The sequence below is a fragment of the Kogia breviceps genome, chromosome 10 (assembly GCF_026419965.1).
Source record: "Kogia breviceps isolate mKogBre1 chromosome 10, mKogBre1 haplotype 1, whole genome shotgun sequence".
Classification (NCBI taxonomy): domain Eukaryota; kingdom Metazoa; phylum Chordata; class Mammalia; order Artiodactyla; family Physeteridae; genus Kogia; species Kogia breviceps.
In genome coordinates this window covers 65745386-65772540 of record NC_081319.1, presented here as the reverse complement: position 1 = coordinate 65772540, position 27155 = coordinate 65745386, and the positions used below count along the sequence as shown (strand labels likewise).

Genomic DNA, 27155 nt, shown 5'->3' with positions numbered 1-27155 from the left:
TGCAGCAGTAGTTAGCTGACTCTGCATTTTATGTCAATGATCTGGCACCATGTCTTTCCTCAATGTGTCCCATATGTTACATAAAGTTCAGAGCATGTATAAAAACGTGTACATAGGCATATGTATGTGTGTGTTTCTGGGAGGGGAGGAAACAAACAATAGCCTTCATAATTTTAATAAAAGCTGCTATTTAGAACATATGAAAGTTTATTGTTTTTATAGAAGCTTAAATGGCTTTAGTGAGCCTTTATAAAATGTGTCCTCCTCATGGCCTTTAAATTTGACAGCAGCTGGCGATATACGTTTTCTGGGTGATGATCCCTGTTGATGCAGCTGTTGCCATAGTAACACTGGCTGGAGCATCTACTTCAGGTTCAACTAGTTGAGCATGGCTCTTTCCCTTAAATGAGTACCAATTGTCTATGACTTTTAATAATGAGTATCTACCATTTAGATTGCCAGTGAAAATAAAATCTAATTTAAACTCTGTAAAAGTTTGGGAGAGAAGATAATTTTCAATTGCACAAATAGTGAACTCATATCCATCCATCCGAAGGCATAGTTCTAAAAATGACTAGTGTTTCAGAAAATCGAGGGCTTGTGCTCCAAAGGAAGGAAGTCTGCATTGGAAAACATACATCTGTCTACAGTATAACTACAATAAGTCTTTGATGTACTTTCACTGATTTCATTTGGCTGTGGGTGAGTTCTCGTCCATCTGCACTTCTGTACTCTTCTTATCAAAGCCTGAAAAACTTCTTAGGTTGTAGCATGGTTAGAAGTTTCTTTATTGATAGTACAATATTAAATGTTCAGCAATCAGTATTAAAGGGGAGTTAGGGTTTCTATTAGCCTTATTAAGCTACCTATTCTATTTTATAAAAACTAAAATGATAAAATTTGTTATTATATAATTTTTTCACATCCATCTTTCAACATTAAAAAAAAAACAACACTTCCCATTTGAAGCATAAGCTTACATGTACCTGACTTCTTAGAGTTTTGTGTTTTTTCAACTTTCCAATGTGAATTACTTTACTCCACATTTAAACATAAATTGAAATAGAAGAACAGCTTCTTCATTTTTTCCTTTCTTTTTAAGGGAAGAGAGACAAAGCAACTTATGTATGTTTGAATTTAGAAACTTAAAGGACATCTCTCCTTTTTTGATGGTGGTTATGTAACTTCTGCCTTAAGAACAGACAGCCTTTATTTTCTGTCTATGGAAATACATTATCTTGGTTTTTAAACTTTCTTGCATGCCCTCTGCATGTTATGTATACATGTCAGTTACAAAAAATATCTTTATATCTTTAAAAAGTCATGTAGGAAATTTACTAAGGAGAAAGGAAAAAGAAGTTGAAAAAAAAAAGGAAGCAAACCAACAAGATAGCTAACTATGGTATAATCTAATTCTACTTGCTCTCCAAATGACCTTGGTTGACTTCCAATCCTTTTCTAATCCAGTCACTTCAAATTGGATTCACTTGTCTTTCTCATTAATGACTGAATCTTTCTTGCCACTATGAACTTTGCTCACTTCAACCATAGGAAATACAACAGGCATCTAAGCCCAGTGACAGCACTCAGCCTTCTGTTACAAACACTATGCATTTTAATTTATGAAGATGATATGGCATGCTTATCATATCTCCATAATTATAAAAATAGAAAATTAGCTAATGTCTGAGAAACAACTTCTTTCTTAAGTAACAGCGAATTTATTATACATTTCACAGACATGGGCCTGAGTATAGAGCCTGTTTGCACTAGATGCTCCCCTGCTGGCCTGGAAGCAGGCAAGAACCAAACCAGTTTCCTCTCTCTTCTCCTTCCCCAAATAATTTTGCTTTGGGGGGTCACACAGAGAAAACCGGGAAGTCAGCTGTTAAGGGGAGGCTGAATGGGTGGAATGACGGGCCCAGCGCCCCAGTGCAGTTCTCAATTTTACATTTGACATAATATATTGAATTTCTGTACAATATATTCTTTGAAGAAAAAGCATGGTTCTTAAAAAAAATTTTTAAATTTGGAAACCACATTAGATGATTCCTTTCCAAATGCTACTATGAGTTCATAACTATCTATCCATTTACAGTAGGCTGAGATCCAAAAATGGCTGCATTTGGATAATTCGGAATTAATAAAATGAGTAACAATGTCAGTTGCAATGTTGGTCCCTCTGATCTCAAATGCATGACAACATAAGGGCTAGATACGCCCTCATGTTTATCAGCTGATATTAATGTGGTAGTTATAGTAATAAGTATATAATCATGGCCCGGATCACATAAGATCAGGGTATAAATAAGATACCTTATATATATTATTATATGTCATAAAACAATGTCTAGATAGTTCATAAAGAGCTTTAACAATTGATGTTAATGAACTAAATAGAATTTGTGGGATTTCATAAGTACCCTCGTGTTGGAATATCCATGTGTCTTGCAGACTTAACGACCTCCTCAAACTTCTCCATACTTTCTTCAATAGCACAGTTAATATTCTTCTTGCTAAAGGGTTCAGAGGCAGCACCAAAAACGGAGATCTCAGTGGCTCCCGCAGCAACCTGAAAAATACAAATCAAAGGCCAAAGCTAGTAATTCCAAAAACATAAACAAGAGCAGCAGAAGCAATGTTAACTACTCTATAAAGGAATACTTGAATTCTTTAACATTCTCCTTAAAATTTAAAGTTAGATTTTTCTCAACTTGCTGCATACACCCTTTTGAAATGTAAAAATATAGCACAATAACTTCACAAACTACAACACTCATAAATCACAGAATATACAATGATGATGTTCCAATTTAATTTTGCGTTTCCTAAAAGTTATCCTCAGCAATATTTTAACCATAATTATGGAAAATACTAGCACCTCAATGAAACCTCTTGATATCTATGGAAAACTTTATTTTTACCCAATTATTAAAATTGAGGCCAGTAAATGCTTTCTGTTTTTCTTCTCTTCTTACCATTCAACAGAAAAATATTTTTCCAAGTCATCATTTAGATTTTGCTCCAAATTTTCTCCCTATCTCTTAACCTCACTTCCACTGTTTCATGCCTGGACTGTGACAACCAAATTCTTGCATGTCTTAAGACCTTAATACTCTTGCCATTCTTCAAATCCAAAATGTCAACCTAATCAATTCTCCCTTTTGCCCCTTTGGCCATCTTCTCTCCTCCCTCCAGGCTTCCCAGTGCTTGTTTTTACGTCAAGCCTCCTAGTTTTCCAGCTGGATTTTTAAGACTTTCTATTAATATATCTCTAGCACTGTGCCTAGATTCCGCTTTCCCTCTGATACCCTATTAATACATTAAGAAAAAAAATTCTGTCATCTCTCCTCCAACATTTAAAAAAAAATATTGGTTTCCACTCTTCCATCCAATATAAATTTTTAACCTTTAAAATTAAAATTCTGTGGATAAACAAGTTCCTACTGTATAGCACAGGGAGCTATATTCAGTATCTTATGATAAACCATAATGGAAAAGAATATTTAAAAAGAACGTATATATATATATATATGTATGTATAACTGAATCACTTGGCTGTACAGCAGAAATTAACACATTGTAAATCAACTATACGTCACTTTAATTTTTTTTTTAATTTAACTAAATTAAAGTACTATTTATTGAACACCTACTATGTGCTGGTGTTGTATTTTGCATGCCCTATTTCTAATCCACAAACAATCTTGTAAATGAAGTAGTATTATGGCAATTTTACAGATGAGAAAACTGCGGCTCAAAGAGGCTAAAACACTAATAGGAGGTCCCAAGGCTAGTAAAAGTTCTGGGGCCATGTTTCAAACACAGGCTTGCCTGACTCCCAAGCCAAGGTTTCTCCTATTACTTTCTAAGCTACCCTGAGGGTGTACTCTCATATCTTTCTCAAGGTGGTTACATTCCCTACTTCTTTAGGACCAGATGACAGCAATATTTATAATTTCTTAAAATGTCTCTGTCTTTCTTTACAATGTGATAAAATTTGTTTTAATTCAAATAAAAGAAAAGTGGTTTCACAAGGTACACTAACAGGTGATACACCAACTAGCACCCACAATTTCAACTTCATGCAACCCAGTCACAAATACAAAAATGAAAAATATCCATTAACACAAAAATAGCTGCTGCTCAACTTTTACAATAAAGCCATGTAAGCATAACACCTCAAGCCTTTACTTAAATCTACACTGATTTTCTAGTATGTGTAATTACGAAAGCTTCTTGGCATATAAATTCCCAAGGCACATAGGATTGGAAGAAACAAACTGGAAGACAAATAAGGAAAGTTGGTAGAGGCAATTCCAAAGATAGTGATTAGTTCCATAAAGAGGGTGGGAACAACAGCAACCTCAGAAAAAGTGACAAAAATAATTATCCACTACAATAATATTAATAATTATAATATCGTATTGGGAAATTTTTGTTATATTTTGTATTCCTTGTTTAAGTGGGGAGCACAAAATAACTTTCAAAAGAATTTCATCAAAATGGGTAATTGTTTTTCTGTGTTTTAATTCTTGAATGGTTATACTGGAAGAGCCATTATGTGGAGCATTTTAGTCCGAACAATGCCACAAGGTCACTGATCTCCTTGTACCTGCATAATGGGTATTAGTGATAGTATATATGCAGGATAACAAAGAAGTCACATATCACACCAATTTAACTTTGAAAAGATCTTTACAACAAGAAGCATATCAGTTGTAGAAAAATTAGTAGCACACTTACAGCACGGTGGAAACCCTGAAGATTAGGAGTAAGGACAGGATATCGAATTCCTGGATATTGACGAATGCCTTTCATCACTTCAGTGTGATCTGCCATCTTAAATACATAATAGTTATATAGAGATATGGGACTTGGAATATTCTATCAAGCATGTTTTTAGCTTTTCAGGAGGTTATAATAATACAGGCAATTATATTCTATCAATTCATGTTTGAAATAGCAAAACCATGCCAGATAAGTAGTTCTCAATGTCATAAATACATAATAACCAAATCTGGGTGTAACGTCCTCACATAACAGGATCTTGTTAAGTGACTGATTACAGACAGTCAGGAATTCTGAACTCTGGTATTTTCACTTGACTGAGCTTTATTCTCTTCCTTGAATTTTATGGGCAAGACTCCAATACCCCTGATAGTGAGAAGAGTTTGAAAGGCCATAGGCTGTGCATTTACCTTCCACATGAAAATTTTACGTCCAAATAATTTTTAACATATGAAATTTTACAATATTTAGTAAAGCGTAAATTACACATGTCCATTAGAATAATTTAACAAGGCTGAGACCCTAGTATATTATTGGTTTTAGTTAGTAACCGTCATAATGCTTTATGTAGTTCTACCCTTGAGTTACTATTTGTTCTTATAACGTGAACAAATAAATACAATGGAGCATACAGCAGGCAACTCATCCTACAAAGACTTTATTTTGTATATTTTCTATGAATCTATTTTAAAAAAGCCAACTTTGAATTAAAATATCAAATTTACCAGTTTGCTACAAAGTCTATAATTTAGCCTCCTAGAGCAATAACTGATGATCAAATCCCACAATCATCACATAGAGAAATTACCATTGACATAACCATGAGCTTTGCATATTGAAGAATAATAAATTACAACATGAACAATAAATATAAGGAATAATATATAAACAATGAAAAGTATACAGAATGAACATGGAGAAAGCTGTATAAACATGCACCAAACCAAACTTTGTATCTTCAGTATGGGAACGGTTGAGGGAAGACGAGTTTTTTCTCTGTATACCTTGACTTGTTAAAATAAGCATGTATTGTTTTTAATTTAAAAGGAAATAAAAGTAAATTAGAGTATAAATGCTTTTATTAGCATAGCTACACATTTTTTTAATGTGAAATGTTACAATATTTACTCTTATTGGTCCATTGGTTTTATTGACTCTGAGTTAAATGCCAGTAGAATTCAATTTAATACTTTCAATGATTAGTATTTGGAATAATTAAATGAATTTTTAAATACATTTTAAATTTAAATACTTAAGATGCAAAAAAGCACTTCCCACTGACTGCCATCATGCCTTGTTGACATTTAAGCTTTCATGTTTCATTCAATCCAAACACATTTAATTCTGTCTAAAATGTAATTCTTGCTCACTTATTTCTTAGAGATCACAGACACCATTGCCCACCCCATAGCTGTACCCTTCACAAAGACCATCCACCACAGACATCTATGATGCATAAAAGCCAAAGCTTATTTTATTCTAAGCCTATTTCACTTTAACCCAGAGGTTTATTGAACATCAACTGTGTCCAAAGCCCTATGCGAGGCCCTGTGGGAAATATAAACACTGGAAAGTAATGTCCTTGCACTGAGTAATTTGCAATATAGTTGGGGAGACCAAAGAGATGCACTAGGAAAGTTAACAATTCAAAAAAATATACTGGTTGTGAACAAGAGCACAGTTTATAAGAGTTCAGAATGGGGAAAGGTTAGCAGGCCCTATACTAATCTAGGAAAGTTTAAAAGAGTATATAGGATAAGAACTACAGTCCCTAATATGACATAATGACATTTTTTTTTTTAATGGCCACAGCAGTATTTCCAATCCCACATGTTCTTCCAAAACCTCACCGATCTCCATCAAGAAATGGATGTTATTTATCATCCACTTGAACCTAGGCAGGCTTGTGATTGCTCCAACCAATAGAGCATAGCAAAAATAATGCCACGTGAATTATGCGGCTAGCTTATGAAAAAGGATAGAGCTTCTATATGGCTTTCTCCTTGGGTGGAGCCACCATGGGAAAGTCAGCTGATCTGCTCTGAGAAAAACTAGCTCCTGCAGAGCAGCCACAGGAAGAAGCCCACATGGAGAACTCCATGTGAAAAGGAGGTGAGCCCCCGGCCAACAGTCAACACTAATCCTAACTTTAACCCTAACTGTAACCCTAACCCTAATCCTTAAACTTGTGATTGAAGGAGCTCCAGATGATTCAGCCTGAGGCCCCAGACTCTGTGTACCAGAAACAACTTTGCTCCTGTATCCTGTTCAAGTTCTGACCCTAAGATTTGATGAGCATGGCAAATGTTTATTGACACCACTGAATTCTCACATAATTCATTGCAAAGCTATAAAGGCTGAAACACTGAAAAATCAATAGGGTTGGAAAAGAGGAAGAGGTGGGTGTAGCAGTAGGAATACACTATCCGTCTAGAAAAGATTATTGGTAAACAATCAAGAAATAGATTATAAACTAAGACGGGGGTCACACACTGTGATGTGTCTTGAGTTAGGTTCACATTATTCTAAAAATTCAGGATTTATTGTGAAGACAATAGAAAGCCATGAAAAGTGGGTGCTGAATTAGCAAGGGAAGACTAGGATAGATGCAGTATTTTAGAAAGATTAACTTGGGAGAGGTGCAGAGGTCAGTCAAGAGAAAAGAGAGGCAATTCTCAGGCAATGGTGAGGATGCAGCTTGTGACAAGTTCCACTGCAGAGAAATGGAACTACCAGAGAAAAATTAATAGGACACAGTGGCTGGTAGTATAAGAAAGGTAACTTTACTCAAAAATGTAATCCTCACTCTTTTATAACTTCTTTTTAAAATAGTTAACATTTGTGCAGATTTCAACACAGTTCTTGATTATATATCCACGAATTTAGCCTTTGTGTCTGAGGCTAGAGTGTGAGCTCTGTCTCTGTCTCTCTGTGTCTCTGTCTCTCACACACATGTACATGCAAACATGCACTCACAAATTATCATAAAAAATTTAGAACACTTATTCCTAATTTCAATCAGAAAGACAAGTAAAGTTACTGCTAGTTTTAGGACGTTGTAATGAAATCTAAAACACTCTTACTAGAGAATAATGTTCATTGGTATTACTAATACTTATGTCTAACTAAACACAGTATGTTTATTTATGAGACACATTTACATTAACATGACAACAGAAACCAATAAAGAGTGCTTCTCAAACCAATATGCAGTTAGAGAATAAGGTATGGCAGTGCATCTCAGCATGAAGGAGACAAGACAAATTTTAATCTTCAAGAAATATAGGTCTTATTAACCTGTAAGTGATTATTTCACTCTATATGTAGTTTAACAAAAATCTTGAATCATTATGTAGAAATTTATGAAATTAAACTGTGACTTAAGAGATATTTCAATCAGCAGAACTAGAAAATAAGCAGAGATGACAGTAACCAAATTCCCAGATCATGAAAGCTAAACTTTGATAATCATTGAAGATACCTTTATGAAATTATGATAAATACATTAATTAGAATCCAACAAATCAGAACATTTTCCTTTTTAAAAACAGCCACACTATAATGAGGTCATTTAAGACATAATAGTATTCTGTCTAAATTTGGTCAATAAAGACAATTATGTAAAGAGCTTTAGGAAATCATGATCGGATATAATTTTATTACAGTGAATAAAATGAGCAGGTTTCAATTAAAGGTATAATATCTTGCTTTATTTTTTTACTCAGAGAGTTTATATTATACTTCAATCTTGATGTTATTTTAATGTCTAAAGTTTAACTATTAGTCAAACAATAATAGAACTATTCCTTTACAGTACTATTTTGACATCTTAACAAAATCTTTCTACATCTGGTTTGAATTAACATATTTTTCAGATTTTGCTGTAACTTTTCATTTAAGATCATAAAAATTCCCATTATTTGGTTAGTAACAGGATTTGCCATCATCTGGCCACGGTGTGGGAATGGCCATACCTACCTAGCCAATCAAACAGGCTATACCATGGTGAATCAATTGTTCTAGGTATCCAAATTTTGATATGCATTCAAATAGTCACAATAATTGTGCAACAATTTGCAATCATCTTAAAGATATGCAAAACACCACAAAAATTAGAATGTAATTTTTAGAGCTTTTATTTAGAGCTTATATTTTACTTGCTACTAACTCTATCATGGGGTGATTATATTTGGACACTCCACATTACACATATTTAAACATTTTACTAATACTTTGTCATTATCTGAATACAATAACCTCTCCTAAATATTTATGCTTTCAATGTGTTTTCCAGACAACAGCAATGGCTGAAATATAGTTTAAGCATTGTTAAATGCTCATCTGAATTCCCTGAGATTATTGGAATTTCAAAATAATGCATATGAGTATATATTTTACAAATAGACTATAAAATTTGTCATTGGTGGATACAAAAGCTAATTTTAAAATATCGTGAGACCTTAAAAATGGACTTTTAAAATGCCCTTCAATGTTTGAATATTGACTCATTTCAACATTTTATACACTTACAGTATATCTAACATTATGGCATTAAAAAATGAAGCAGAGGCAGTCCATATACATATAACACACAGGCTAGTGGTGAGAAATGTGTGTGTGTGTGTGTGTGTGTGTACATACCAAAAATACAAAATAATACAAATGCCATGTGATCTGAAGTTCTATGAAGCAGGTGAGGAAGTATTTTTCTTTGCAACCTAAAGTAGAATAATGACAAACATTTAAGCTAACCCTTATCTAGGCCAAATGTAAATAACTCAGGGGCCTGTTTTTTTTTTTTTTTTGTGTGGTACGCGGGCCTCTCACAACATTTTTTTTTTTTTCCTTTTGTGGTACGCGGGCCTCTCACTGCTGAGGCCTCTCCCGTTGTGGAGCACAGGCTCCGGACGCGCAGGCTCAGCAGCCATGGCTCACGGGCCCAGCCGCTCCGCGGCACGTGGGATCTTCCCGGACCGGGGCACGAACCCGTGTCCCCTGCATCGGCAGGCGGACTCTCAACCACTGCGCCACCAGGGAAGCCCAGGGGCCTGTTTTTTAAAGGAGCAAAATATTCATAGAGTTTAAAGGAGTAAGACTATTCATAAATTATGAAATTAAAAAAAAATAGTCATAAAGCACAACTATTCATATATTATATATGCAAATATAATGTCTATGATAAATTATACTCTAGTATACTATAAAAGGAAAGGGTTTAATAAGCCCAAACTTAAAACATAATTGTTTATTAAAATTCTTCAGGTAATTATGGAGTGAGATATTCTATAGAAATTAATTTTTAAATTCACACCCTTCTTTCATTTTCAAGTCCAATGAAATGAAAAGTAAAAGTATCTATACCCTTTATGTCTCTTCTGAATAACAGTTGATAGAGAAAACAGAATATTAATTGAGTAAATTTTGTTCAGTTCCAACTGAATATATGTTGTGTGAGACGTTCATTTAGAATCTACTCAATGATGCACATTTTTTTTTCCTTTTCCCAGAACAAGTATAATCACAAAGATATCGCATTGTACAGGTCACTAAGTTCCAGAGGTGCATTTACTATAACTTTTTTATGTGAAAGTCTCACACACATGTATGACACATAAAACTTTTACCTTTATTATTTTAACTCAGTAAGAGTGAGTTAATAAGGAGAATGCAAACTTCCTGAGAGGAGTTGAGTTGTTCTGCATCACCACAGAAATTATTCAATATATCATGGTGGCTCTGGTGAGGCAACTATATTGTCTGATGGTGTAGAATTACTCAGAGTTGAAGTTAGCACTGTTTTTAAATGGCAAATGTGTTTAGAGTAGAATCTAAAATCCATGTAATCTAAAATCCAGATAAGATACTCCATCTGTACAGCAATATCTGTAAAGTTGTATAACTTGACCACTTCTTTTACCACTGGATCTTGCAACCTAAATATAAAACTCTGCTTTGTCTCCTCTTCTCTCTGCCCTGGTTCAATCAATATGACCAAGTCAAGCATCATCAATGGGTAAACTTTACCCACTTTTCCTTCCTTCCCTCCACTCACCTGCTAAAGTGCTCAAATATTTCCCTCCCCTGCCATCTAACAAGAGTCCTTCTCCTGATTCTTTGTCATGATATATGAAGGAGAAGGAGGAAGGTGAGAAGTGGTAGGAAAAAGAGAACAAGATAGCCAGAAAAATTTAAGTAATCTAGAGAGTCATGATGTTGGAGAGGGACAGGATGGGTTTGGGAGCAAGATTTTGGTGGCAAGATTATTTTACTGCTCTGGAGCAGTGAAGAAGTGTGAGAACAGAAGACAAAGGACAATTACACAAAGTGTTGCTCTAACCTATAGAGTGAGTCTCCTGTAATGGTCTTCAAGTAATGCACGTAAAGATGGGAAGACCATTTAATTCATTTAGGTTGCTATATTATATTTTTTTAAAAAAATATTTTATTTTATATTGGAGTATAGTTGATTTAGTTAACACACAATGTTGTGTTACTTTCAGGTGTACAGCAAAGTGATTCAGTTATACATATACATATATCTATTCTTTTTCAAATCATTTTCCCATTTAGGTTATTACAGAATATTGAGTATAGTTCCCTATGCTATACAGTAGATCCTTGATGATTATCTATTTTATATATAGTAGTGTGTATATGTTAACCCCAAACTCCTAATTTTCCTTATGTGTAAATCCAGGCACAGACTTTGCTACTTGGGAGAATTCACAATGCTGTGCTTTCCAAGAATATTGGTGTAAATATTCTCATATATTTAATATCTATAAAATATATTATATAGCATAAAATAGAGTATTCAACTGTACCTCCTATTAAAAGTGTCACTCTAGAGTTAAGCCAAGAGTCCTATGATATCTGGCACCAGAGATATGTAAATATTTGAGGAAAAACAAGTTTCAAAATATACAGAGCCAGAAGCTAGTATACAAAAAATTGTTCCAAACATCACATCTGTAAAATTGTAAGTGAATGAATCAGTTGGCATCAATGTCAAATTAAATGGAAGTCCTTTCTTATCAGAAATATATTCAATATACAGTATATACAATTATAAATAAAGTGTTCATATTTTTGCTTTTATTTTTTATGAAAATCACATAGAATATATATATATATATATCAAAATTCTTCACTGGGAAGGACAAAAAACTACAGTAATTCTTCTAAAACAATATATCTGTGTATAAGGTTACACATCACAACGTATTAGATTGCATCTTAGCATGACATTACAAATAATGAATTATTAAACTGAAATACACCCTCCTAACCTCTCAATAATTAAAAAAAAAATCTTGATCAATGGCGCAAGAGAAAAGACAGTCTTTCTTATGAGATATCATTCCTTCTTTTTTTCAGCTAGTCAATTTATTTCATCCTCCAATATTCACAATATTCAACTCAAAAACTCCTCTTATACGACATTCTCAACAACCAGCTTGATTTCCACATCTGTTTACTGCCATAGTTCTCTGTGTGTGTATATCTATCCATCTATCTATCTATCTATCTATAGTCTTATCAAATTTTGTATAATTTATACTGATTTGTGTATCTTTCTCCCTAACTAAATTATTAGCTCCTCGAAGACTTCACTCAAAAGGGACATTTAATAAAGCTTGTCGAATTGAACTGAAATCTTTCCTCCTTGCCCTTTATTCTAGTTTTCATTCGAGTTCAATCCACTTTGAATCATGATTCTTTTTCTCCACTAATTCTAAGATTTTATTATTAGTGATGATGGTTGTAATGATAAAAGCAAACATTTACTTTATGCTGGTCTACATGGCAGGTCCCTATGTGTTGAGTCCTTTACGTGCATTATCTCTTCAAACATTTTTAACCACCCAATGAGAGGGACAGTTTCTGTAGAAGAAGAAGTAGACAGAGATGGAAAGGATGAGGAGAATCATCCAGTGAGTGGGGGAGACAGGACGGGACCCAGGTCTATCTGACTGTAAAGCACACTCTCTAATTCCTCTTTGTTAAGCACATCCTTCCTATTGTCTAAATATCTTCTCTCTCCTCATCTTAGTCATTGATCAAGATTTTTTGCACCACAATATCAAGGGAAGAATTCCTAGAAAGATCTCACTCTCAGACTGAACAGTTTTGAGAGTATGTGTTTTCATCAAATGCAGTGTCTCCCAAACTGGATTGATCATCAAAACTATTTGAGGTTCTTCTAAAAAAAACCGAAACAGAACAATACAGATTCCTTGGGATGATCAGTACAGATTCTGATTCTGTTCAGCTGAAAGACCGAGGAATCTGTTGTTCCTAAAACTTCTCAGGAGATGTCAGACATCAACAAATCTGGGAATCGTGGTTCCAGTCACAAAGGCCACCTGTTAGGCTGGAGGGAGGTCAAATCAATGCATCCAAGCCCACCCACACCTACTTCAAGATGGGACACCTCATTTTATTTTTATTCAGAGATGAATCCAGATTTTGTGGATCTGAAATTATTGCTATTTGGAAGGGAGCCTTTTTAAAAAAGAACTCAAAAATCTCTAACTTTTGTAAATTTTACTGAAACACATGACCAGGTGAGCATATTGCTAGGGCCCCATACAGGGTCCTGGGAGGAAACTATACAAATATTTTGTGGTAATTTTCCTGTCTGTATCGTATATTGAGGCTCTAAATAAAGTTTCATCCAGGGTGAAAAAGTTCCATTGATTAAAGAAAAATAATAACATTTCAGAGACTCCAAGCCTGGTTGAAATTTCCTACCTCTCTTAGTCATATCATCAAGAGAGTTAAGAATCTATCTGAAATAAAGATCCATGGTGTCTACAGTATTTCTTTTCCTTACCATTTGAGTTCAGTTTGGCATGTCTTATTCTTGGTATATCCATAATATTTCCGGGTATATTTATTTTTATAAAGTCTCTGCTAAATAAACCATCTTAAATTTTGCCAGGGGCTTCCCTGGTGGCGCAGTGGTTGGGGGTCCGCCTGCCGATGCAGGGGACACGGGTTCGTGCCCCGGTCCGGGAGGATCCCACATGCCGTGGAGAGGCTGGGCCCGTGAGCCATGGCAGCTGGGCCTGGGTGTCCGGAGCCTGTGCTCCGCAAGGGGAGAGGCCGCAACAGTGAGAGGCCCGCGTACTGCAAAAAAAAAATTGCCAGGAAATAGATTTATCTATTTCCTATAACCCTCAATAATACACTGTGCTGAATAATTTTTTTTAAATATATCTGTAGGATTTTTTTTACCCCATCATCACCCAGGACAGAATTCAGATCTCTTCAAAATGAGCAGACAATATCAGAAGGTGTTTGCATACTATCTCCACTGGCTAGATGATATCTCATTTATGGTAATACTTTCCCTTATGCAGCAGGAAGGTTGGATACAGGACGTGTCATTTCTTCAACACATGCCACAGATTACTATACAAATGTAAATAATGTGGTTTCAGAACCTATAACTCAAAACTCAATTTGAGCAGTAACTCCTCTTAAAGGTAACACATTCGTAAATTCAGCCATGAGAAAAAAAATGGGACTAAGCACCCTTTCTGACAGCCATAAGTGAAAACGCTCTACCCAGCCATGAATAGCTTATAGCCTGGGTACTCTAACCCTGTCTCATTCACAGACTCTTTCCACAAACCCCATATATCTTAGCCTCAGTAGCACAGAGGAAATCTTGGTCTGCTTGAAGAAGTAAGACAGTTTTAATAAATCACAGTCTTACAATAATAAACACAGGAAATCTCTGGAAAATTGAACATCTAGTTTTTTTTGTTTTTTTGTTTTTTTTTCCTACCCAGTACCCTGTCTTGGCTGCCACTGCTAAAATGGTCTGACACCATACTCACAAAACTTCTTAAGTCCAGAAGCCTAAAAACTAATTTGGGCTGGTGTATAATTTCCTGTGCTTCCTTATTTAACATTACCTTTGTGTTCTAAGGGCCTCTGTACAGCCCTCTATGGGAAGGAATGCGCAGGCTTCTCAGGAGTGACCCAAGAAAGTAGCATACATGACCCACACTCTTTTACTGTGAAACCTGCAAGCCATTTTCATCATAATCTATTAATGTCTACAAATATTCATTTTTAATTATAAAATAAACCCAATCTACCCAATGGATTTGTGGGTTATTCACTGGGAGACCAATGTTCCAGACAGAGAAACCAGAGTCATCTTATTCAATAACATTTCCCGTTTCCTAAGGCAAACATAACAAATATGCATTAGTGATTCTTTGTTCGGGTCAATGCCTTTGGTGACCACCCTCCTGGTCGTCCCATGTCAAAACAATCATGTTCCCAACATGACTCTGAAGTAGGGGCAAGAAGTCTCAAAGCTCCCAGTATAATTTTCTTTCCATTCAACTGTGTTGCCTCTCATATATCATGCCTTTGTGTTTGTTAATAACACTGTCAACAGTGTTATTTCTCATGCATGGGAGCAGAAGTGACTTTTAAAATACTGTGTCTAATTGTATTCATTCTCGATGACTGTAAATGGACTTTCCCCGCTATACTTACACTTCCTTCTGGAAGCCCCCCTGCCCACAATGGAGAGCTGTGCTGCTGAGCAGAGGGGAAGCTTGGGAGGATTGAGGCAGACCATCTCACTGGCAATAAGAGAGCGCTGTAGCAAAAAAGTTCTTGTTATGCTGGCAAGCAACGAAGTCACAATAGCCTGTAAGATCTAACTGCAATGATTTGACATCGTATGGCTCTGAAGAGCTCTGTCTGGCTAAGCAGTACAGAAGACAAAACTTGAAAGGCCTGGACAGACAACTTCTTAAAGATAAACTGTTTCACATATTTGGATTCCTAGGTTCTATTTTATGACAGCTCGTTTACAGATATTCACTTGATTTTATAACCCCATTATATGAGTCAATTTTTTTTTTTTAGTGATTTCATTCCCATTATCCATTTTAACTTTACAACTGGATCATTATACAAATATTGCTATCAACCACACATTATTCAATTTTTGATTCCAAAAAAGAATTCAATGCAGTGTTTAACAGAGACACAATAAAAGCAGTGAATGGGTGTATAAATGAATGGAAAGAATCCAAGGTATAAAGGATGAAGATATTTTGCCAAATCATATCAGAAATAAGTAAGAGTCAGGTCTCAGATTTTCTGTCAGAAAATGTGTATGTTGTTATTTCTAACCAGATACAATGATGTCACTGAAAGCTTAGGAAACCTACAACTTGGAGGACTTGTGAAGAAATAACTATTTTGGGATTACTAAGAAATATGTTTCTTACTATATACTATAAGCTGAATTCAATACATGATGCATCAGTCTTGACTAAGAACAGTGTTAAAATTTCTTGAAAGTCCCACATCACAGCAGTACAAGGTCTGGAGTAAGTAGTATTAATGCTCTCAAGTTGTTAGCATGAATTTGTTTCAATATGTTGATATTTCAAAGAGTACTTAATTTAGTTTATAAAGCAAACAGGAATGTGAGTGCCTAGAACAATTAAAGCAGCTCAGTTATAACCTCTGAACTTTTGCCTTTAAAAATCTGAAGTTATTCAAGATATTTATAAAATGAACAGCATTCTTCAAAAGAATGTGCTATACATTGACAATGAACAAATAGCTAAAATTCATAGATGTTACAAAATATTCTATTATTCTAAAAATATAATTCCAATCAGCCTTTAATTTGATAAATTGGATATTCAGGATAAATGAATTTGGATAAAAATTTTTAAGTATAAGAATGTAAATGTTTTATATTTACTCTGAGAAAAAACTATACATTTGTATTCCTTTTATTTTATCAAATATGGATGAAGTGAAATGTTAGCATATGTATGTCTCATTAATATGTCCGTTTGAAATATAAAACTAACCTATTGCTTAATATTATTTTTGGAATGCAATGTTACTTCTAGCATTCAGATTTACCTAATTTCCTATGTTTACTATTCCATATGACTCCTAGAGAACTTTCCAGCAATTTAACCAGGCAATATTAGATCAGTGTGCATGTATGTGTGTGTGTGTCTGTCTGTCTGTCTGTATGTATATCTAAACATTAGGAAAAAATACTTAATTTAAAAAGAATAATAACTGGAATCATAATTCTTTATAAACATATCAACAAAACATGTCTTTTAAAACCATAATCAATTTAAAAATAATTAGTATATGTTTCATTTTCAGTGTTCAACATACAAGGATCGTGAATTCTTAAAAACAAGTGATGCTTGGCATACTTAAAACTTATGATGGAAAACGTCCACATTTAATCTTAACACTTTAAACTTTAAACCTAGTTTTCACTAATGGCTGTGATTCTTCCCATGAGAGTCATAACCATGGTACCCAGGAAATACTTTAGTTCCTTGGAGTCTGGTCCACAGGACAAACCCTGCTTCTCTTAAAGTGGATCGCATGTTAAGTGGCTTAGTCAGGAGTTATATCAATGGAATTAGTTTATAGTAAAATAAGATTGACAAACTAATCAGCATAATGCAGAAAATGCCATTAAAAAGTTAGAATCAAGTCTTTCTGTGCCAAACTGTACTCTATTCAGCTTTTATGCAATTGTATTATATGCAAGACCTTTCAAACTGTTGTTGCATACTGATAGTTCATGGTCCAATTTTAATACAATTTTAATCAGATACAAAAATGGAATTTTCATATGATCAAAATGCCTTTGAAAGTTTCTTTCTTTCATGAGTAAACTTAGAGAAAATTTGATAAACACAGTATAATTGAATAAAAAGTGAGATAAAGTATTTTATTTGAACATTTTTGGTACATTTCATAAATCTAAGAACCAAAAAAAACAAATTTTTAGTCAAAATTTAATTGATCAGATTAAGCAATTAGAAAAGCAGTTCATGCTGAGCATAGTAAATCTTTCAGTAGAATCATAGTTTTTGACCTCATAGGGAAAAAAGTCTAAAAAAATATTGAATTATACCCTATGATATGAAAAAAATAAGAAAATCTAACCAGTAGAATTGGGACATTATTGCTTTTCATTATAAGTTTTGCTTTTTGCTTTGCACACAAAAGTGAAATTACATCTTAGGTCGAGAATAAGTTACTGTTGAATGCCAAGTAATATGTACAGTGCTAGCAACTAATCTTTTTTTCCAATTTGTTCCAAAGTATAACCTTAAACAAGTTCAAACAGAAAAATAATGTAGTGCTCACAATCCTAATAAAAAGAAGAAAACATTTTCATATTTCCATGTTCTTTTCTGAGAGACACAAAGGTGTTTTAAAAATCTGTGACTGCTTTAGGCAATTTGCACGCCCTTTGTGATAGGAACCACTTTAAAATATTGCATTTCAGGTTAATCACTCAAATACCAACCTGACTCCCATGTGAGGCAACACATTTGTATATAGGGAGTGGATAGGAGTCAGGTAAACATTAGCAGCCCTGAGAGTATTAAATATCTATTATTTTTTGGAATTTGGGGGTTTCACAATGCAGAACCCGCTTTTCTATCAGCTATATTTATTCTTTAATTATCAGTAAGAAAAAGCACATGCAGAACTAGATTAATTACTAGATCATTTTAAAAGACATAAGTGTCACAGATAAGAAAAATGGCTCCAATGATATCTCCCCACCCATGTGCTCCTCTACAACGCCCCTCCCCAGTCAAGAGGTGGCATGGATCCCCTCCCTTTGAAATTGGGTGGCTTTGTAACTACATCAACTAATATGGTATGGAAACGTGATGCTAGAAAATTTATAAGGCTTGGCTATAAAAGGCATACCATGTTTGCTTGTCTCTTGAGGCTTGGCTATAAAAGGCATACCATGTTTGCTTGTCTCTTGGAACACTCACCTTTACAACTCTAAATCACCATGGAATATCCAAACTAGCCTATCTGGGTGAAAGGACTCCTGTAACCTCACGAAATGGGAACTGCGGTCTTGTAAATTTCACCAGGCTCCTCTCCGGCCGATGGCAGAGGGCAACTGCTCTGGGATATAGGGGATGAGACTAGCAGAAGATGAAATTACCCTGTCAAGGACACTGTGCCTTATAGCAAAAGAATACCGGGGCTCTCCCCAAAAGCTCTCCACACCACTTCTTCCACTTTCTCTCTCCTTCAGTCACGCTCACACACACACACACACACACACTCAACATCTCTGCCAAATTACACCCTTCCTTGCCTCTTCACACACCCATCCCCCTCAAAAAGAGCAGAACAAGAAGAAGAAGCCAGGGGGCGCTCAGGAGCAGAAGCTACAGCCTCCTGCACCTCATCCATGTAAATCTAAATCTTAAACTTCAATCCAGTAAATGTGTTTTCATTACCGATAAAGCATTAACTGCATCACAACTAAAAGGAGGGCAGGGAAAAATTTACACATTCCTTCCGGCTTACACTGTGCTTGGGCCATATTTTTAAGTGTTAGACTGATTGGTAAATAATTTTTACAGCCTTTTATGTATATTTCTTTCTACTTTACAGAGAAAATCTATTTCTGACCCTTGCTGATGTGGCCAGACTTAGGACCCACCCATTCCAACAGTTAAAAGTTAATGAAACGGAGAGCAAATATTTATAACTGAGACTTTGTATACGACAGACATAAACATACAGTGTCTTGTACTTTTCATGTATTCTTATTTTAAAATAAATGGTATTCACTTTAATCACTCATGTGAATGAACGTGTTTAAAACCAAATGGCTACATTTAAGATAATGGAAAACTCTAGTTCACCTTCAAAAATTATTGTATTTATAATGATTTAAAAAGCTCATTACTGAGAGCCACATTCCAAAGTTGCAGTAAACCCATCGAGTTTTTATAAACACATTTTCTTTCTACTCTTACTGCTGTTCACTCCACTGAAGTGAGGGACTATGTGGACTCATTTCAAATGTCCTTAGATTATACGTCACTCTAAGGAAACCCTTTTTTCCAGATAAGTTGTAAAGAACATGTATTTTTTAATGGCAAGTATTTTATCATCTCTGGCCATTTAGATTATAGGTGTGAGATCCTGTTTTATATGGCACCCTGCTACTGTGGAACTTTTCTTTCAGCTGCTTTAGTTAGAAAAGCTGTTGCCAAACAAAACAGTAGGAGGGAAGCTGTAAAAACGTTTTGAAATGCTAAAAAAAGAAATAAGTGAGCAAGCAGCAATCTAAACATAAACCGGAGGACTCTTCCCATGACCCACGTTTAAGGGAAAGAAACAGAGGAAGATGCAGAGACTTAACAGAATACCAATTTCGAGCCACATTCAGGATCTTTAGAAGGATTAGAAATTATTCAGAAAATTACATGTAAGCTGGTGCACTAAAATCGTTCTGTCACAAATCTCAGACATTATTCTGAGCTAGACGAGCCTGGTGTCATGACATTTTCTCAAAAAATGAGAGGTCATAGAACCTGGAAAATAATATGTATATGTATCACAATCACTTTGCTGTCCACCTGAAAATAATACAACGTTGTAAATCAACAATACTTCAATTAAAAAAATTAATTTTTTTTAAAAAATGAGAGGCTATAATATAAAAGTTCAAATTACCATTATGAGTTAGTTCTGTTGATTTAAGGCCTTTTTCGTTAGCATCAGAACAATGAAACCGGCAGTTACATAATAAGATAACCTCCAACCGCAACAATAGAAAAGGCTCACTCAGGCAAGCTCAGTGAAATCTAGAATCCAAACACCACTATAGCAAAACAAATTGTAAAACATGGGATTCTCTCAAGACTGCTCTTTGAAAAACCCTGGATGTGCTATGTAATATGTGACCAGTATAACTTTGGAAGTTCAATCTGATATTATCTTTGATCCAGGCACACTGCTTTTTTACAGATATGTGATTTATTTAAAACACTCCTTTTTCTTTTTCTTTTTTTTTTTGACTTGGAATGCATGTAACCAGATGAGTATTAAAAGTGAAATATATAACATATTCCTTAGTATTTGAAGGATGAGTACGTTTATTATTTTTTTCCCAAGCCAATATTTAAACTAAACACATACTTCAATCTATAAGAAAAAGGCTGTTTATCCCAGAGAAGGTAACTGACTTGCATGGAACCCGGAATAAGTCAGTCAGTTGTCTATCGGTCAGGCATACGCTCAGATAACACTGAAGAGCCTGGTTGGAGCCAGGTGCCCTGGACTCTGGGCATCCACAGACAGGGACCCGTTCATGGGCTTTATTGCCCTAAACCCTCCCAGGCTGCAGGCTTCATTGCTGGGATTCCCAAGGTTCAAGGAGGTTAAGTCACTTACTCCAGCTCCAGACAGAGTGTAGACAGAACACAGAACAGAGGTACGTCTGCTCTGCCACAGCTGTCCTCATGAGCTTGTGGGGAATTCCGTCATTTATTCGATAATACTTTGAGCCCAGGCCGAGTTCATTACATCTCAATAGGTTAAGTCAATGAATCATGTTATTTTATAGTCCCAGCATATGTATCTACTTCCTGTGAGGCCAGAAGGCATTTTCCTATTACTGCTCACAGAGGGACGGCCTTCTCTTTTTTTTTGTCCCTTTTTCCTTTTAAGTAGCTGTTCAAGGAGAAGAGTGGCTCGCTGCAAGGGGCTCTAGTCTCATCCTTCAAAATGTCCCGGGGTGTGTCCTAGATCAGACTGAAGAATAATCCATCAAACAATTCCAGTATTGTGGAATAAGAGAATTTCCTGAACATCACTGTGGTCAAGAGGCGCATTTTGTAGGCAGCTTCACAAAACCACTGGGAAATAAAAGTATCTTGAAAAGGACTAAGAAAATATAAAATCTGAAATATAACTTTAGTTGGTCATCATTAAAGTTACCTGTTCTCTTTCCTAAACTTTACTCTGAAATTACACCAGCGTATCCAGTTTCTCTCCAACAATAATCAAATACGTGAAAAGACCATTAACTAAATCAAATAAAGAGGCAATGTCATGAAGACTTCAAGATGATAAAGGGTCTCACATGACAGCTAGTAAAATAATAATAGCTCACATTTTACAAAATGACAAGTCAAGGAAATATGTCTAGTCTCATCAAGCTGTTTGTGTCTTCCTAAAGAAAATATTTGTGGCCTTCGTAACACAAGACCAAATACATGATCAGAAGGTAAGAGTCACTTGTCCATGCCAAAGAATTGAGCCATGTTATTATGGTTTCAGGCTGATGGATTCATTATTCGTTTCATGATATTTATTGAGCACCTACTTACTGCACCAAGCACTGGGGATACAAGTGATGAACTAGAAAGACACGGTCACTACCTCCATAACTCTCAGAGTCTGGGAAGCAGATCATCAGACAACATTTATAAAAAATATATAGGATTATATACAGTGGCAACTGGGATGAAGAAAAGTGACAGTTTGTTTTGAGGAGAAATCAAAGTAACCCTGATATTTGAAAACTGACTCTGTGAAAAGTGATGTATTACTAATACTATTAATCTTTTTGTGTTTTTTGTTGTTTCCAACATCTTGTAATTAAAAGGGTTTTAATGTTTTAAGCCTTCTTACACCATCTTGCTATAACTGCAGGGCAGTGTAGAAACTGAGATGTACATAAATGAATATAGATAAAGCGCTGTATATCTACAGAGGCAGGGTGTAAGTAGGAACAAGAGGCAGTTTGGTTTGCCAGGAGCTTCTGCAAAAGGAAGTAGGGCCAGGTAAAGAGATCTTGAACCTCAGGCCAGGTTTCCAAACTTTTTCAACAGAGAGAAGGAAGGTTCTAAAGAACTGAGGATGTGAGTTTGAGGAAGCTAGTATTTCTGGGAGATTATCTTAGAAGCAATTGGCAAAATACATAAGGAAGGGAGAAACAGTGCTTAGGAATAACATTTAAGGGACTATCTCAATAATTAGTCCATAAGGGTATGGATTACTAACACATCCATGGGATTGAAAAGAAGAGACTCACGTATAGACTCTCCTGAGGAGGAAGAATTTTTTTTTTTTTGTAACTGACCAGTAACTGGTCAGTAACTGACCAGATATAAAAGACCTTTGAGAATTCAAATCCAAGATTCCCTAAGAAACAGTTAGGCTATGAGCATAAAGTAGCATCAACAATGATGAGTCTGACTTTGAACCTGCTGAGTTTCAGGTGCTAATGGCACGTCCAGCTGAAACTTATCAGAGAGGGCAGGACTGGAAATATAGATTTGTCATCCTCTCAGAAGCAACTTTTGATTTTAGAAGGGTTGGCAAAGAGGAAAGCACAGGCAGAGAAAGTCACTAAAGAATCTCAAGGGAACCTTAAACTTGGTCGTGGGGAAATGATGTCAGGGGTGACAAAAAGAGCAATGGAGGGGGATATGTGAAGGAGGATTATAGAGGAAACCAAGGGAATCAGATGAAGAAGTAATCAGTGAAGTTAAGTGCTGGGCAGAGACTGAAAGATCCAAGGAATGAGAACAGGGTCCAAGGAATCCAGGGATCCAGGGAATGGGAATTGGATTGGGAAGGGAGTGCAGTGTGTGTGTGTCACTGTTTGCTAATTATTAATCACGTTTCAAAGATCAGGGCCAAGTCTCAGAAGTGATGATTGCTGCCATATGCCAGACAACTCTGGATAAGGCTCTATCCTCTTCAAGAGAAGATTCTGGATGACTACCTTTGCCTTGTCTTTGATGAATACATATATTTTCATCAATATATATGAATATATATAACCCTCTAGCAAATATAAGCATTAAAAAAAGAGAGCATATCTACATTTCTCACTGCTTAAAATAGGATTATAATGGGCAAGGTATCAGGTGACACTCAGCATTACTTCCTTCTAACAGACAAAAAAGATAAATCACCTGGAGATACTCAGATCACTCATGAAGTCAGTAAAATGGTAAATGGAGGACAGGACCCTAAACTGCTATTAAGAGTCTTAGCCTCTACTCACTATATCAGACCATACACTCTTGCAGGTTTAGGATGGAGTTCCAAATAACTTTTTTTTTGTGTGTGTGTGTGTGTGTGTGTGGTATGCGGGCCTCTCACTGTTGTGGCCTCTCCCGTTGCGGAGCACAGACTCCGGACGCGCAGGCCCAGTGGCCATGGCTCATGGGCCCAGCCGCTCCACGGAATGTGGGATCTTCCCAGACCGGGGCACGAACCCGTGTTCCCTGCATCGGCAGGCCGATTCTCAACCACTGCATCATCAGGGAAGCCCCCAAATAACTTTTTAACAACTAAGTCTAAATAACTTTTTAGGACTTAATTTATATACTTCATTAAAGAGGTTTTTCTTTAATCATATCTTAATGCATGGGCTAATAATTACTAATTTGCTATGCTCTTACAAAATATATCAGGTTAATATCACAATGTATATCACACTGTTCACTAAATCTTGTCAATGTTGAATTAAGAATCTAGTTAAGGAATTATGGATTTGCATACCTGTGGTATCCATCGGGAAGACACAAAGCTTGTCACTTCTATTACCGGCAAGCCAGTTTGGGAAAGTTGATTGATAAATTCAATTTTTATATCTGTAGGAACTATAACCTAAGAAAACATTAAGAATTATAAGTAATTTGCATAAATTATTTATTGAAGCATAAATAGAAAATTAATTCCTAACTGAAAGCAAATACTATTTAAGATTATAAATTCAAGTAGCAACTAAGAACAAATATAATCATCTAATATATGAAATCCATATGTCTTTAGACTCAATAAATATTTAGATTTAGCATTTTAAAAAAACCGTGTAAAATTAATATCAAGTTACCTTTTCATTCTGCAATCCATCTCTAGGTCCAACTTCTACTATTTTAACATATTCAGGGAGTCCAGATGGCTGGGATGATTCCTAAAATGAAAAATACAAGGCAAGAAAAAGAGATAACAGATCATCAAACTTGTTTATTTGAAAAGTCAAACAATTTCACTCTGTTGGATGAAGTGCTCACCCTGGAAAGTTAAGAAAGGTAAGAAATTGATATAATGATATAATACAAATACCAAGTTTATGTTATTAGCAACATGAGGTCATTTTTTTTACAACCCAGTGATATTCAGTCTAATTACGATTAAAATCCAAAAGATGGGGCTTCCCTGGTGGCGCAGTGGTTGAGAATCCGCCTGCCGATGCGGGGCACACGGGTTCGTGCCCCGGTCCGGGAAGATCCCACATGCCGCGGAGCGGCTGGGCCCGTGAGCCATGGCCGCTGAGCCTGCGCGTCCGGAGCCTGTGTTCTGCAACGGGAGAGGCCACAACAGTGAGAGGCCCGCGTACGGCAAAAAACAAAACAAAACAAACAAACAAAAAATATCCAAAAGATGAATTTCAAAGATAAAACTGCGGAGAAGGTGACTTACTCAGGATCTAAAGAGACAATCTGCTGACTAATTCTATGCGTGATGATAAACATACCATTGTTAGAGTTCATTAAAAAATTAGATCTTCGTATTAACAGACTTCTACCAGGCACAATCATCCAGATGCCATACCCTGAACTTGCCAAGTGTGAATTCAGTTTTCTGGCCTGTGTCAGAGAATAAGATGTGTTGTTTATTTATTGTCTGTGTCACACAGCACAACCAGCACCTAAACGCAGCTTCCTAAAGGACAAACTCCCCCCAGGAGGACCTAATCCTTGATATTCCCCTCTGTTCCTAAACTAAGTATTATGGTCACGTCATGTTTAGAAGGACACTAGTTTGAAACAGGAAAAATTGAAACTGACTTTCTCAACTTCATATTGCAGTTAAAATTGGCAGTAGGCTACATCTTTCCAGACTGGACAAACATAACCTCCTGGTATCTCTGAGCCCAGTTAAGTGTGGGTAATCAATCATCAAGGTCTTCTAAGGGATAGCTGATGGAACTGACCCAGATCAGCATGACCTGTACTTCAATGTTATTTTTTTGTCTTGCCTTTCATAAAGGATGATGACTCTAGACTGACCAATTTACATTGTCTCACTCTATCCTTGTAACAATAACGGGCATACACCGATAAAGTGGCTATTTTGGATGCACGACCCAGTTTGTTTCCATCACACAGCACAATGTTCCCTGCCCCTTCTAGGGTCCATAGCTGTTACCTGGTTTTGTTAGCATTCTGTGCTAACTAACTCAGCAAAGAACCCAGATGATCCCTGTTACAATGTTTACATACCACCCTCCACAATTTCCATGAAATCAGGCAATTCAATAAGCAAAAATTAACTGAGAAGGAAAAGAATTCTCATCTCTGCATCTCCTGAGAAGGCTGTGATGCATGCAGTTGGGAGGGTGGAGGTTTGAGCGAGGACGCATGGGGTCCCTCAGCTTTAGGCTGGGTTTTGGATGACAATCATGAAATCACGCCTTATTTACAGGGTGGCCATCATTTCAACCAGGCAATAAAGGAGAGGGATGGCATGGGAAGGCAGAGTAAAAAAGAGAAGCTCACTCCTCTTTCTTATTACCTCCAGTCCTAAAACTGCAGGGATGAAAAAACAAAACTAGGCAATCTTAAGCCATGTGGTCTCATTATCGCTGATTGTTTCCTGAAACTCATTTTCAACAGCAATTAGCTTGGAGTATACATGGATGAAGAATACTTCTTTATTAAACAGCAGTGTTTAATTAACCCCCAAAAAAGGAACATAGTGTTTTTTAAGGTAATAACAATATGCTGAGTACAATTAAAGAGCTTGGGACCTTCCTTTGCATCACTGGTATAGCTGGCAGAAGTAACAATCTGAAGAAATTAAAGTGTAATCTCCCACTAATTATAGCCATTTAAGTCAAAGCAGAATATGTGCTTACTTGATATTATTTTACATTTCTTCTTGAATTTAACACTCCCATTTTGTCTTCTAGTCATGGGTCTGTATTCCTTCTATCTGAATACCCAAGAAATCAGAAGAAAGTTATAATGTGTTCAGTAAGTTCAAAGAGTAACAAGTTTCCCTTTAAACCGCATATAAATAAATATATAAATAAAGTCAATATACACTTGTTGAGTATGTGTGATGTGAGATCCCTATCTTGGTATTTTCAGTGTCATTCTGGGCATTACTATCTCTGAATTGACGTTTCTAAGCAACTTCAGCTTTACATAAATAATGCAATGCCTACTAAGCAAATCCACCTAAATGTTGTACAAGCACATAGAATTCAATGATGCAAAACTGATCTCATGATTTCCCTGCCTCATTCCTCTCCTCAGATACTCTCCCACCACCTACTATCTGATTCCATCTCTCTTACCACTTATATCTAATTAGTACCTAATTGGTACCTTTATTACTGGTTCTATTTTGGCATATACCCAACACTTAGCTTGCACTTAATAATTGTTCATTGATTGTATTAGTGAATCTCTTTTGTCACTGGCTTTATTTAAATTGTCATCCTTTTCTACTCAGTCTATTGCTGTAGCTTC

The 27155-nt window shown here is 35.8% G+C and overlaps 1 protein-coding gene across 2 annotated transcripts in view; it reads right to left on the bottom strand.

Annotated features, from left to right (window-relative positions):
* HMGCLL1 (3-hydroxy-3-methylglutaryl-CoA lyase like 1) overlaps positions 1-27155 on the bottom strand; it is a 137125-nt gene that overhangs the window by 72475 nt on the left and 37495 nt on the right. For both annotated transcript variants that reach the window (XM_059076514.2, XM_067005936.1), the window contains exons 2-5: positions 24509-24589; positions 24175-24282; positions 4747-4842; positions 2424-2572 (exon numbers count right to left, since the gene is read on the bottom strand). In XM_059076514.2, coding sequence (XP_058932497.1) covers positions 2424-2572; positions 4747-4842; positions 24175-24282; positions 24509-24589 — 434 coding nt within the window. The remainder of the gene's footprint in view (positions 1-2423; positions 2573-4746; positions 4843-24174; positions 24283-24508; positions 24590-27155) is intronic.